Below are 15,244 nucleotides of genomic sequence, written 5' to 3'. Positions count from 1 at the left end.
CCAAATCTATATCACTTCTTCCACAAAAATGACTCTGCTGGATTGAATTATTTTCTTCTTTTGACAATCTCATTACTCAAATCTGCATAGAAGATTACTCTATTATTCTGGATCATTAAAGGGCTTTGTTGTTCACTGGCTTTTTCTCCATCATTTCTCCATCTTGGTAACGTAAACATTTAATCAAAATAGAGCATGGCGGATGTCCCGGATGTTTTTTTTTCCTTAGAGCTCTATCAAGTTCCAAACCATTTGGAAAATTCTCTGGTCCCAAAACTTCAGGCGGCTAATTTTGAAAAAATTGTACTGGATTTAGTGCCCTCAATGTCCTCAGGCAGACGAACAATTTTCCCATTATTTCTTCTACTCTGATTTTCCAACATATCAACTTTTTGCAATAAATCTTTCTTCTGAATTTCCCACGCCATAGAAGAATCCTCTTTATCATCTTTATATTCTTCTACCTCCAAATGACATTCCTGAAAATCTTCTTCAAATTTTTGAACTTTAATTTTAATTTTGTCAAGTTTCATTACACTTTGTCATGTCTTCTCTAATAGCTCCCAATTGAGTAGTAAAATCTGCTTTCACCTCAGCAAATTTTGCATCCATTTTTTCACTAATTGAATCCTTTTTTCAAAAATAGGTGGATCAAGAAGTTTTGGGGTAACATAATGTGCACCCATTTTATCTTGAATACATTGGTCTCCTCCTTCTTCAGATTCCTCTTCCTGTGATTGTGGCACAAGACTCTTCTCTTCCACTCCTACCTCCTCTTCCTCCTCTTTGTTGCCAATGGTTGAAATTGCCAACGGGCTTTCTGCTTAGCCCTTGTTTGACCTGCAACCACAGAGGAAGTCGGGTCCACAGACTCCGACTTGATCACTTCCGCAGTGTGCATGTGCAAGGTCCCGCGCATGCGCGTTGTTTCCACAATCAGTTCTGTAGTTTTCTTCCATGCTTCAGCGCCATCTTCTCCAGCTCCCTGAGAAGGTGGCATTGGAGTTTGGATTCTTACCCGTGGAGCCTCTGAAGAACAAGGCTGGAGAGGAACCAGGATCGGAGGCTGTCTTCAAGGTAGGCCCAGTTTCTTCCATCACAGTAACTTCAGTTATAACTTTTTTTTTTGCAGTTTGTGGTCTAGATTTTTTTGCAGCCATCTTTTAAGACCTCTAGAAAAATTTTAAAGTTATTTAATACTTTAATTTTTTTTTTTTAAATGTAGAGTATTAATGAATTCTGCCAGGAGAGGCATTTTCCACATCTTCTCCCTACGCCAACACGCCACGCTCCCCCCAATTTGGAAAATTTCTGAAAATGTACACACAAAATTACCAGTTTCAAGCCATTAAAAAAAAACTAGTCATTTTCAATAAAATCAATGTTTGTTTTTTTTTAACAATGAGCACAGTATATCAGACTGACACTACCATCTGTAGATAGACTCCAAGCTACTTCCAGATCACCAGGCAGTACCTGCTAGATCTATGCTCAAACCAGAGTATCTGGTTCTCCTGACTCCAAACAGTATTCGCCAATAACTGTCACCTAGCATGCCAAGCAGTGTCCTTGCCCAACTTGCATCCAATTGGAATTATGGAAAATTCACATGCCTGTAATAATTTGAAAGATAAATTACTCAAGCAATGCACTGCTGCAGTTTTCATTGGACATCAATTTGTTATTCCATTATATGGAACAGAATCATAAAATTATTTTAGCACATGCAGTAGCTAAGTAAAGCTATTTTCACAAAATATTACTCTCCTCAGAAAGTTACTTCCTAAATACATAACCATTTCTTTGCCCTGATGTTCATCTATTATTTGGGGTTTTTCTTCAGCTAACCTTTTAAAAACAATTAGTCTTTCCTGAGCATTTCTTCACACGTGCTTTTCAAGATATGGGTTAAAACTCAAGGGAGCACCACTGGCATAAATGGTATGACATTGCAACACATCAAAAATGCTTTGCAACCAAGAATTTGGAATTGATTTGGAGGATGCACAAAAAAGATTTGTTAAGATAGCCCTAGCCGTAGCAAAAAAATGTATTATGTCAACCTGGAAATTGGAAGATAATTTGAAAATACAACTATGGTATATAGAAATGAATAAATGTATTCCATTAGAAAAAATAACATATAGTTTAAGAAATAATATTGAAATATTTGAACAAGTATGGGAGCCTTACATTAAATACAATAGCGAAAACCTACCGGGGACAAACATTACCTAAGTTGATGGAAGGAGAAGGAAAGAAAAGAATGGACTCAGTAGAATTTCTGGTGTATTTTTGTTGAATGACAACATTGTCTGACTGGTTTAATGCAACCTAGATTGTATACCTAAAATGGATGAGAGGGGTGGGTGGGGGGGTGGCTTGGGAGGAGGGAGAAAAAGTCACTGTATATGTGTGAAAAAGAATAAGTGTATATCATGGCTAATGTGATTTATGGTGTGAAAAATTAAAAATTTAAAAAAAAAATGCTTTGCAACCAAGGGGGGCAGAATTCATGGGGATGTGCCGCTGCTACTATACTGCAGGAAACGTGGCAGCCAAAGTTGCCAGAACAACATCCTGGCACTGCATGGATTGAGCAGAGGGAGTCAGACCAGGTAGGGAGGGCACTGACAAACCGCAGAGGTGGATTTTAAAAACACGGAAATGCGGAAAATTCACATGCCCGATTGGTGCTGCCTCACCTGCTGAGTTTCTCCACTGATTATTTAATTTCAGTTTAGACACACATACAGCTTGGTAACAGGCCCTTCTAGCCCATGAGTCAGTGCTGCTCAAATACCCCAATTAACCTACAACCCCTGTACGTTTTTCGATGGGAGGAAATTGGAGCAGCTGGAGGAAACCCCCACAGACACAAGGAAAACGTACAAAATCCCTCCAGACAGCAGCGGATTCAAACCCAAGTCACTGGCGTTGTGACAGCATTGTGCTAACCGTGCTGCCCAATTATTGACTACATTTAACCAATTAAGTCCACATACAAATCTGGACACATTAGTAATAAAGTTTTATACACAAAAATAGGCCCTTAATGCAATCTTGTCCACGCCGCCCACCTTGTCTACTTGAGCTACTCCCATTTGTCTTCATTTGGCCTTTCCTATATATGGACCTGTCTAAATGTCTTTTAAATGTTGTAATTATACCCACCTCTACACCTTCTTACGGTAGCTTGTTCCACGCTTTTATCCCTTTTAAATGTTTCCCCTCTCACTTTAAATCTTTGCCCTTAGACTTACCTACCTGAGAAAAAGACATGACCATCTCTGCATTCCTCATGATTTTTATAAACCTCTACAAGGCCACCCTTCAGCCTTCTACCTTCCAGGGAAACAAAGCAGAGCCCATCCAGCCTCTCCTTATAACTCAACCCCTTCCATTCCAGTAACATCCTCATGATCTTTTCTGCACCCTTTCTGGCTTAATGACATCTTTCCTTTAGCTGAGTGACTAGAACTATGCCCAATACTCCAAGATAGATCTCCCCAATGGCTTACATAGTTGTAACACGACGTTATCGCTCCTGCGTTCAATGTCCTAAACATGAAAGCAAGTGTGCCAAACTGCTCTTTCACCACCGTATCTACCTGTGTTGCCACTTTCAAGGTCCTACATACCTGTACAGGTAGGTTTCTCAGCACTGCAACAGATCTCTGGGCCCTACCATTTACTGTGCAGATCCTTTTCCTATTAAATATCTTTATTGGGTTCAATTAGAAAAAAATGCACTCATATAGATCTAATACACAAGCTGGAATATAAGAAAAGACAGATAATTTGTACATTTCAAATAAAACTTTGATCATCCATAGTACAAATTGTGTGTGCCCTTCCCAATCAAACCCATTATATGAAAATATTGAAAAAAAACCAAAAAGGGTAAAAGAACCCCCCCCACCCCATTAATCAAAACCCTCGCTCTAAACAAGGCAAACTTGCATATCTAATATATATAGGAAATGAAGGATGACATTTGGAAACCAGACAATGCTGCTCAGGAGCATCCAAAAAAAACCCTCATTCTTTAAATTATGAATGGGCCCCACATCTTATAAAAGTTCACCTTTACATTATGTCTGATTTTTTTTTAAATTTAGGAAGGACATAATCTCCTGTAACCAATGAAGATGGGTAGGTGGAGTGAGGTTTTTCTATTTCATCAAAATTGCCCATCTAGCTATCAATGAAGCGTAAAAGCTAATCCCAATAGCCTTGGTAGGGAAATAGCTCAAAATTACTAGCTCTGACAGATTCCTCCTTCAGCACAAAGAGCATTAAAACCAACCTCAATGCCTCACAACTACCCTGATATCAGTTAGGATTGCACTTTGAACCAATCAATTGAGATGAATGCAGTTTGCATGAACTCAACACGGTTTGCATGCACTGCACTCAGCAACTTGTTACTTGGGATGGTCCTATTCGGGCACATGCACACACAAAATCCATGAGGTCACACAACATTCGTGACATCTGTGTTGCATTTCACCTGGAAGTTTGGCAGTCACAGATCCCTCCATGTTTTTCCAGAGTGAGGAGAATTTCATCCTTAGAGCCAAATTGTGCTGTAGACTGAAAACAAAATACAAAGCCAGTTATGAATTTAAATAGCTCCATTTCATGTCAGATACTTAACACAAGGTGACCAACATACAAACTCTCATGTCATTGCTAAGGTTATTAAAAACAATGTTCGAAATGTACCAGGATTTGTAGATCAATTGGGTATAACTGTGTGGCATGGGCTCGTATGTCTACATTTAAAAAATTTAGATTTAAAAATACCAAAGGAAATGACTGAGCTTTGGTCAAAAAGGCAGGAAATAAAAATGAGCTAATGTATTGAAAGCAAATTAACTACTAATTAGTTGTAGCTGCTAGTTTAACTTACTCAGAAATGTCCTAAATTAAATTTTTGGCCATTAATGGACTCCTGATGGGCAAGGGGAAATTCAGCAAGTTTTCTCACAGTTCCAGTGTTTTAAAATTTGCTAAATACTTCCACTTTTGCTTCAGACCGTGCATAAATTGCAAGAAAAAAATATCCTGATCTCACCTATGGTTCTTTTGCCAATTATGTTTATCCTGGTAAGAGACTGATCTCCACAATGGTTTGCAGCTCCAAGATAGAAAGTTTTATTCATTTCAAAAATTGTGTTTCTAATCAAATAATTTAAGATTCTGGACAAAATATGGAAATGAACCAATACTTACAGAAAATGCCAACTTTTCCAGAAAGTGGGAAATTCCACTGGGAAATTTCACTTCATGTCTCGATCCAGCATTCACTAAAACTGAAAGACACAACCTTATTAAGCAGCAGCATTCTGAACTGACTTCTTACTTCACTCCCACTGTGTGCAAAAAAAAAAAATGCCTTGGGACACTGGACAAAGAAGAGATGGTGAGCACCAGCATAAGAATTAGAGCAAGATGCGGGCCAAAGGAAGTATACCAGGAGAATAATTTTGGGAGGGAGTTCCCAGAGTTGGGTCAAGGCAAATAAAGGTGCTGTCATCAATAATCAATAGGACACTGGAGATAGAACCAAAACACTGAAAAAGCAAAAGGCATTGACTGGGTTAAACCCCAATCCACACATGACTAGTGATGGAACTTGTAAACAAGAGCCACCACAAAAATCAGTTTCAGTATAGCATTCCAGCAATAATAATGGCAAATCATGTGTTCTTGTGGACAGTTCGCTTTAAACAGATTAGGAGGAAGCAAGGATTATAATTTCAATTCATACAAGAATATACATCACAAAGAACACAGATTGTGAGGCAGACTGCTGATTTGTATTTATGTGTCAGTAATCACCTTGTACAAGTTGTTGACAACAACAAATGCTCAGTTGGGAACAAAGCTAGACTGAACCCAATCTCTTATGGGCTGTGGAAGGATCTTGGTGCAACAGGATTATTTGAGTGTCCAAAGCAAGCCCCAGTCACAAAAACTGCTGAAACATCAAAGACATTGTCTCAAATGTTCAAAATTAAAATCAATTTCTTTCTTTTTATTTGTACAAAAACTTGAAAATTTAAAGCCAAGAAACAGATTAAATAAACAGAGTTGAGCTTTCTTGCAGGTTTCACCACCGTTGAGATTAATGGAGAAAACAATGGACTGGTTAGTCCTAGCACAAGGTTCAATGGAGTGGAGAAGGCTCCACAACATCCAGTTCCCATATTGAAACAACATAAACCAAGTTCAGTGAAGACCAACATAAAAGCACACAGTTGACAAAACAGCAATGAACTGCCAATTGCAACTTCAGGTATTGCTGTATTTGTGGATATCACTAGGATGCTACATTTATGAAAGGACATTTTGCTTATGTATCGCTGTAAAATCCAGGACAATCTGATTTTGTTTTTGTCACACCCAGGAGATTTCAGGATTTTAAAAAGAATCTTGATGTTTAATGCTATAAAACAAATCCACACACTAAAACATTGATTAAAATCATTTAAACTAACAAGAAAAAAAAACAAAAAGCAACTGGGACTAGCCAGAATAATAGTTTGGCCGAACGATGTTTCCGAAGCTGTAATGTTCTATGGTAACTACTTATTTTTATAATAAGTGCCAAAATCTGGGAACTACTGTGTAAGTTTTTCCATCAAAGAGATGAGAAATTTGCAGATCTTACTGTTCTTTTGGATACCAAGAAGTGTCCATCACTGCAGCACAGGCAGTTGAAAAATACCAATGATGATTTTCGATGACACCAAAACTGCAAATCGGGATTTCAATAGGAATATATATTAAAATCTTAGTAGTAGTATTGGTTCTATGCCAGAAGATCTGTCTCAGTTTCTTGATAATACAAAATTTGATGGGAAAGTAGCCTGTGATGAATCTCAAGAGGGAATAGATGATCACCATGTGGGCAAGGAGATGGCAGATAAAGAATACTGTGGAAAGATGTGAGGTTATACACACTACGAGACAGTACAACAAACAGAATACTTTTTGAATGGTGACAAACAATTAAATGTTGGTGTTCATGGGGTCTTGATATACTGGTTCATGAGATGAAGAAAGTAAATTTGTAGATAAAGTAAACAAAACAAAAAAGTTCAAATGTATTGTCAGAGTACATACGTACAACCCTGAGATTTCTTGTGGGCCAAGTGAAATTTCTACTTATCGGTAGTGCAAAAAACTACTCGAAAAAAATGCATAATAAAAAAGAGAAAAGTATACAAAAAAAATTGCAAAAGTGACTATGTAATACAGAAAATAAATATTCAATAATAAATCATGTGTGAAGTAAAAGTCCTTAAATCAGTCCCTGATTGAGTTTGTTTTTCAGGAGTCTGATGGTGGAGGGGAAGCAACTGTTTCTGAACCTAGTGGCACCTATTCCTCTTTCCCAATGACAGCAGTGAGAACCGAGCAAGTCCTGGGATTGTGGATCCTCGATGATTGCTGTTGCTCTCCGATAGCAGTGCATAGTATGGATTATGGAGAGTCATGTGACCTCTCCATGTGAAACCTGGTCGAAATGTGGATTGTAGAGGGTGATGTGACCTCTCCGGCTGGAAACTAGTCGACGTCACCTCACCTGCTAATCAAGGGTTAGATTTGCAATTGGTCCTCATAGGTCACTTGGACATTGAAAAAGCAGCATGTGAGGAAGTCACGTGATGGAGTAGTGACTGGTAGGAAAATACCAGCCCTCTCCAGAAAAGTAAAAAGGTAGAGAAAAAACAAAGTCACTAACACAGAAACCATAAGAAATTGAAAGTGAAAGTGTGGAGAAAATGGCAGCAAAGAAAGAAAAACCAAAAACAACGAGAAGAAAAGAAGAAGGAAGGACGTCGGAAGAGGAAGGTGAAGGCCTTACCGGTACAAGGAATCCCGCCGTAGAGAGAGAAGCTCACTCCCTGAGGTCAATGGAAACCCCGAACTCAGGACTACAAAGATGACTCACGGAGCCAAACAAAAGTGCGCAACTGCGCGTGCACAAATCCTCGCGCATGCGCGATGCACAAGACAAAAACAACACCGACGGGAAGGGGGACCAGCTGAGGAGTAAATCTCCACAGCTGAAACAGATAAGTATAATACGACACCAAGACTCTCAACAGGAAAACATAGAAAATAATGGGAACAAGAAGGAAGAGAATAAAAATAGGAAATCAAAGAAACAACAGATGACCAACTCAGAGGAAGAACACCAACACCAAGACACTTTTAATAAAAATAAGAAGAACAAAAATAGCCAACAAAATAAAATAAACAACCCAACAAGAAAATCAGGAGAGACAGAGGTAAAAGACACAGATCCTGAAGTGGACTCAGAAGAAGAGGAGGAAGAACACAGAGAAATGGAAGATGAAGGGAAGGGCAAATACATGGATATATTTTTTTTTAAAAGAATATATGGAAACATTAAAAGAATGGCAGACACAAGAATTCAGTGAAATAAAAAGAAGAAAAAGTACAGAAGAAAAAGTGAATAGATTAGAGATGATCATGACAGAAATAGGAAAAAGGGTAGACAAGGTGGAAGAACGAGAAACAGCCATAGAAATGGAGGTAGATGACTTAAAAAAGAAATTAGAAGAATCTGATTAAAAAGTTAAAGAAACACAGGAGCTGTTAGCTCAGAAGATAGATATAATGGAAAATTATAATGGAAGAAATAATATAAAGATAGTGGGCCTTAAGGAAGATGGAGAAGGCAAAAATATTAAATAATTTATAAAAGAATGGATCCCCAGGGTCCTAGGAAGGCCAGAATTACAGGAAGAAATGGAAATAGAAAGGGCACACAAAACATTAGCCCTTAAACCACAACAAAAACCAAGATCCATTCTAGTAAAATTCCTAAGATATACAAGAGAAAATATATTGGAGAAGGCAATGAAAAAAATAAGAGAAGACAAAAAACCACTGGAATACAAGGGTCAAAAAATTTTTTTCTATCCAGATACAAGTTTTGAACTCCTGAAGAAGAAGAAGGAGTTTAATGCAGCAAAAACGACCCTATGGAAAAAAGATTATAAATTTATGTTAAAATACCCAGCAGTACTTAAAATAGTTATCCCGAGTGTTAGGTCTGCTTTGTTCATGAATGAGTGAGACAAACACCAGACTGAGTCGAAATCAGGGTTCTTTGTTCTTTATTACCGGATTGTAACACTTGCAACTAACAATGTTAGTTGGAGAATGCATTCTGCCGTTATCAGCAAAATGGTGATTTTTTTATACCCTTGGATACGTGCTTAGAACATCATCATATCATTACTTGTCCAATGACTAAAACTGTTGCTATCCTTTCCCTGCTAGCTTCCTGCCTCTCAATCCATCAATGTCTCTCTTATCTTGTAAGTACAAGGATGCATTCACATCTTGTTACAGCCCTGCACAGGGTAACTCCTTACACATTCCCATCTCATGATGTTTTACCTTACACGAGGCAGCAAAGCAAACTATTCTCGGATCCGGAAAAAGCACGAAAATTTGCAGAACAACTACAAACAGACAGAGAGATGAAGAGATGTAACAAGAACAAAAATGACAACTATATATATATATATATATATATTTTTTTTTAAACAGAGTATAACTAAGAACTAAGAAGGGAAAGAAAGGGAAGAAAGGAAGTAAGGAGGGAATTAAGAGAGTGTTATATATGAAGATTAAAATCTTTTCTGGGGGGGGTTGGGTGGGGAAGAATAACAGTCATTGCAAAATCAGTTGACACTTGCGAGCGGATTCGCAAATCCAAATGGAGAGGGGAGATGTAGTTGCCCAACAAGAGACAAAGGGCAACTCAGAAAGGGGAGGAATTATTGGGGGTTAAAGGAATTTTAGATATGAGAATAGTGGAAATATTTTATGTTTTAGAAATGTTGTCTTATAATGTGTTCAAAAAAAGAAAGCAGAAATGGATAAGAAGGAAAGGTGGTGATGAGGAAACGGAAAGGAAAGATAAACAAAGTATGAAATGACTATGTTGAACTATATGACTTTAAATATTAATGGAATACATAACCAAATCAAAAGGAAGAAACTTAAATTTACTGAAGAAAGAAAAAAATGATATAGCATTTGTACAAGAAACACATCTAACTGAAGTGGAACACAAGAAATTAAAGAGAGATTGGATAGGACATGTAACAGCAGCATCATATAATTCAAAAGCCAGAAGAGTAGCTATATTAATCAATAAAAATGTACCAATCAAAATAGAAGAGGAAATAATAGATCCAGCAGGGAGATATGTAATGATAAAATGTCAGATATATTCAGAATTTTGGAATTTACTCAATGTATACTCACCTAATGAAGAAGATAAAAAATTTATGCAAGATATCTTTTTGAAGATAGCAGATACACAAGGGAACATACTAATAGGAGGGGATTTTAACCTTAATTTGGACTCAAACATGGATAAAACTGGAAAAAAAACTAACAGAAAAAACAAAGTAACCAAATTTATAATTAAATCAATGCAAGAAATGCAACTTTTGGATATATGGAGGAAACAACACCCAAAGGAAAAAGAATATTCATATTATTCGGGTAGACACAAAACATACTCAAGGATAGACCTATTCCTGTTATCAGCCCACATTCAAGGGAGAGTTAGGAAAACGGAGTATAAAGCTAGACTATTATCGGATCACTCACCCCTGTTATTGGCAATAGAGCTAGAGGACATCCCACCAAGAATGTATGGATGGAGATTAAACTCCATGCTACTTAAAAAGACAGGATTTTAGAGAATTAATTGAACGACAAATTAAAATGTACTTTGAAATAAATACAGAATCAGTGAAAGATAAGTTTATACTATGGGACGCAATGAAAGCGTTCATCAGAGGGCAAATAATAAGTTATGTAACTAAGATGAAGAAGGACTACAATCGGGAAACAGAACAGTTGGAAAGGGAAATAACAAACAGAAAAAGAATTAGAAATAAAGGAAGATACAACTAAAAGAAGAGAATTGGCAGACAAAAAAATATAAACATATAAGGTGGAGAAGAACATAATGAAGACAAAACAGAAATATTATGAGCTAGGAGAAAAAAAACGCACAAAATTCTAGCGTGGCAGCTTAAGACAGAACAAACTAAAGAATGGTATTGGCATTAAGGAGAAAGGACAAACAAATTACATATAATCCAACAGAGATCAATGAAAACTTCAGGAATTCTACGAACAACTATATCAAACTGAAAACAAAGGGAAAGAAGACAAAATAGATGGATTTCTAACTAAAATTGAACTACCGAAATTACAAACAGAGGAGCAAAATAAATTAATAAAACCATTTGAAATAGAAGAATTACAGGAGATATTAAAAAAAAACTACCGACCAATAAAACACCAGGAGAGGATGGACTCCCAATAGAATTCTATAAAACATTTAAAGACTTTTTAATTCCTCCCCTCCTGGAAGTAATCAACCAGATTGATAAAACACAAAACATACCAGATTCATGCAAAACAGCAATAATTACAGTAATACCAAAGACAGGGAAAGATCCACTCGCACCAGCGTCATATAGACCAATATCTTTACTTAACACAGATTATAAGATAATAGCTAAACTATTAGCAAACAGATTGGCCGACTATGTACCAAAATTAGTAAATCTAGACCAAACTGGATTTATTAAAAAAAGACGAACAACGGACAATATCTGTAAATTTATTAACTTAATTCATGTAGTAGAAGGAAATAAAACTCCAACAGTAGAGGTTGCTTTAGACGCAGAGAAGGCCTTTGACAGAGTAGAATGGAATTATTTATTCTAAGTACGACAAAAATTCAGCCTACCAGAGAAATATATTAATTGGATTAAAGCATTATATAAGGGGCCATTGGCGAAAGTGACAGTAAATGGATATATATCAAAACAATTTAACTTAAGCAGATTAACAAGGCAGGGATGTCCACTATCTCCCTCACTGTTCACGTAGCTATAGAACCCTTGGCAGAACTGATAAGAACAGAAAATATAAGAGGGATAAAAATAAAAGAGAAGGAATATAAAATCAGTCTATTTGCAGATGACGTCATAGTATACTTAACAGAACCAGAAATATCAATAAAAGAATTACATAAGAAATTGAAGGAATATGGAGAAGTATCAGGGTACAAGATCAACGCAAATAAAAGTGAAGCAATGCCAATGAATAATGCAGATTTCACAAACCTTAAGAAAGAATCACCATTTAGATGGGAAACACAAGCAATGCGATACCTAGTTATACAACTAAATAAAAATCTCAGCCATCTATATAAACTAAATTATCATCCATTAATGAAAAAATTACAAGACGACTTAGAGCATTGGAAAGACTTACCACTAGGTAAGGATAAACTGCATTAAAATGAACATCTTCCCAAGGATACAATACCTATTTCAGTCATTACCAATTCACCTAACAGAGAAATTCCTCAAGGAGCTAAAGAAAATAATAAGGAAATTCTTATGGAAAGGGGGGAAACCGAGGATAGCACTAGATAAATTAACAGAATGGTACAAACAAGGAAGCTTACAACTACCAAACTTTAAGAATTATTATAGAGCCGCACAATTAAGATACCTATCAGATTTTTATCAAACAAGGGAAAAACCAGATTGGACCAGATTAGAACTAGATAAAATAGGGGAGAAGATACCTGAACATATACTATATAAATGGGATGAAAAATTGGTGCAACATCGGAATTCACCAGTATTGCATCATCTGCTCAACATTTGGAAGAAGATTCACGTAGAAAGGAATAAAACAAATTACCAACTACCAAAACTAATATTGACGCAAAATCAACTAATCCCTTTCACAATAGATAACCTATCTTTCAGAGAATGGGAGAGAAAAGGGATCAAAAGAATAGAAAATTGTTTTTTGGGAAATAAATTATTATCCTTTGAACAAATGAAGGATAAATATAACATAACTCACGATACAATGTTTGCATACCACCAACTGAAAACCTAATTGAAGGACAAATTGGGAAACAGTCTGAGGTTACCAGAAGGAAGCAATTTTGAATATGTGATTACAGACACAATGATAATTTAAAAATTTATAACAAATATGTACATCAAACTGCAAGAAAAGGAGAACGAGGAAACAAATGGTAAACCTAAACAAAAATTGGAACAAGATGTAAACAAAGATAAAGAATGAAACATGGGAAAAGCTATGCTCCAGAACTATTAGAAATACAATAAACATGAGGTTACGCATGACACAATATAATTGGATACACAGGCTATACATCACACCTCAAAAGTTAAATAAATGGGACCCAACAGTATCAGGCAGATGTTTTCGCTGTAAAAACGAAATGGGAACAACAATTCATGCAATTTGGACATGTGAGAAAGTGGAAAAATTTTGGGAAGATCTAAACCAGATATTAAATAAAATCACAAAAAGCAATATACCAAAAAACCCAGAGATCTTCCTCCTAAGTAATACAAGAAATAAAGAATTTGGACTCGATTTGGATGGAGCACAAAAAAGATTTGTTATGATAGCCCTAGCTGTAGCAAAAAAATGTATTGTGTCAACCTGGAAATTAGAAGACAACTTGAGAATACAACAATGGTACATAGAAATGAATAAATGTATTCCATTAGAAAAAAATAACATATAATTTAAAAAATAACATCACAATATTCAAACAAATATGGGAGCCATACATGAAATACAATAGAGAAATCCTACCATGGGCTTCCACCACCTAAAATGACAGAAGGAGAAGATAATGAAAAGAACGGACTCAGTAAAATTTCTTGTTTATTTTTATTAAGTGACAACATTGTTTAACGGGTTTAATGTATCTTATAGATTGAACTTCAAATAAATGGGAAGGGGGGTTGGGAAGGAGGGAAGGAAGGGGGGAAAAAGGGGGAAGAAAATGACTGTATATATTCAAGAGAAAAAATGTCTGTATATATCTTGGTCAGTGTGGTTTATAGTGTGAAAAATAAAAAATGTAAAAAAAAAGAAAAAGCATTCTGTTTTTTCTGCTGCATGGAAACCATTACTGAACTCCATCCTGCAGGCAGCTCCAGAGGGCCAACTGCAAAGGGCTCATCCTGGATCCCAAGTCGTGGACAATGTTGGAGACCAGATTCATTTGATATACTTGTTTGTTATAATTAACTTACTGTTTATTAACGTGTTAGAGAGGGGTGGTGGATATTGTGTTGAACTCTGGTGTTCCCAATCAGGAGTTGAGAATGTTTAGCAGCGATTTACTTGCAGCTGATGTGTAGTTATTTGTTAAGACGCTGTTTACATCCGGTACCGCAATCTGAGGCGCCTGCAAGCTCACACCAAGACACAAGAGCAACTCGTCCATGAACTACTCTTTGCAGACGATGCCGCTTTAGTTGCCCATTCCGAGCCAGCTCTCCAGCGCTTGATGTCCTGTTTTGCGGAAACTGCCAAAATTTTGGCCTGGAAGTCAGCCTGAAGAAAACTGAGGTCCTCCATCAGCCAGCTCCCCACCATGATCACCAGCACCCCCACATCTCCATCGGGCACACAGAACTCAAAACGGTCAACCAGTTTACCTACCTCGGCTGCACCATTTCATCTGATGCAAAGATCGACAAAGAGATAGACAACAGACTCGCCAAGGCAAATAGCACCTTTGGAAGACTACACAAAAGAGTCTGGAAAAACAACCACCTGAAGAAACACACAAAGATCAGCGTGTACAGAGCCGTTGAAATACCCACACTCCTGTTCGGCTCAGAATCATGGGTCCTCTACCGGCATCGCCTATGGCTCCTAGAATGCTTCCATCAGCGCTGTCTCCGCTCCATCCTCAACATTCATTGGAATGACTTCATCACCAACATCGAAGTACTCGAGCTGGCAGAGTCCGCAAGCATCGAATCCATGCTGCTGAAGACCCAACTGCGCTGGGTGGGTCACGTCTCCAGAATGGAGGACCATCGCCTTCCCAGGACCGTGTTATATGGCAAGCTCTCCACTGGCCACCGAGACAGAGGTGCACCAAAGAAGAGGTACAAGGACTGCTTAAAGAAATTTCTTGGTGCCTGCCACATTGACCACCGCCAGTGGGCTGATATCTCCTCCAACCGTGCATCTTGGCGCCTCACAGTTCGGAAGGCAGCAACCTCCTTTGAAGATCGCAGAGCCCACCTCACTGACAAAAGAGGAAAAACCCAACACCCAACCAACCAATTTTCCCTTGCAA

The 15,244-nt window shown here is 37.3% G+C and overlaps 1 protein-coding gene across 1 annotated transcript in view; it reads right to left on the bottom strand.

The window, feature by feature from the left end:
* The window catches only part of pmpca (peptidase, mitochondrial processing subunit alpha), a 47,675-nt gene that overhangs the window by 26,698 nt on the left and 5,733 nt on the right, over nt 1-15,244 (bottom strand). The window contains exons 3-4 of the mRNA XM_069919843.1: nt 5,239-5,318; nt 4,514-4,596 (exon numbers count right to left, since the gene is read on the bottom strand). Coding sequence (XP_069775944.1) covers nt 4,514-4,596; nt 5,239-5,318 — 163 coding nt within the window. The remainder of the gene's footprint in view (nt 1-4,513; nt 4,597-5,238; nt 5,319-15,244) is intronic.

This window comes from Narcine bancroftii, chromosome 1, assembly GCF_036971445.1.
Source record: "Narcine bancroftii isolate sNarBan1 chromosome 1, sNarBan1.hap1, whole genome shotgun sequence".
NCBI classification, from domain to species: Eukaryota; Metazoa; Chordata; class Chondrichthyes; order Torpediniformes; family Narcinidae; genus Narcine; species Narcine bancroftii.
The sequence above is the reverse complement of the archived record's forward strand: the minus strand, read 5'-3'. Positions and strand labels throughout refer to the sequence as shown.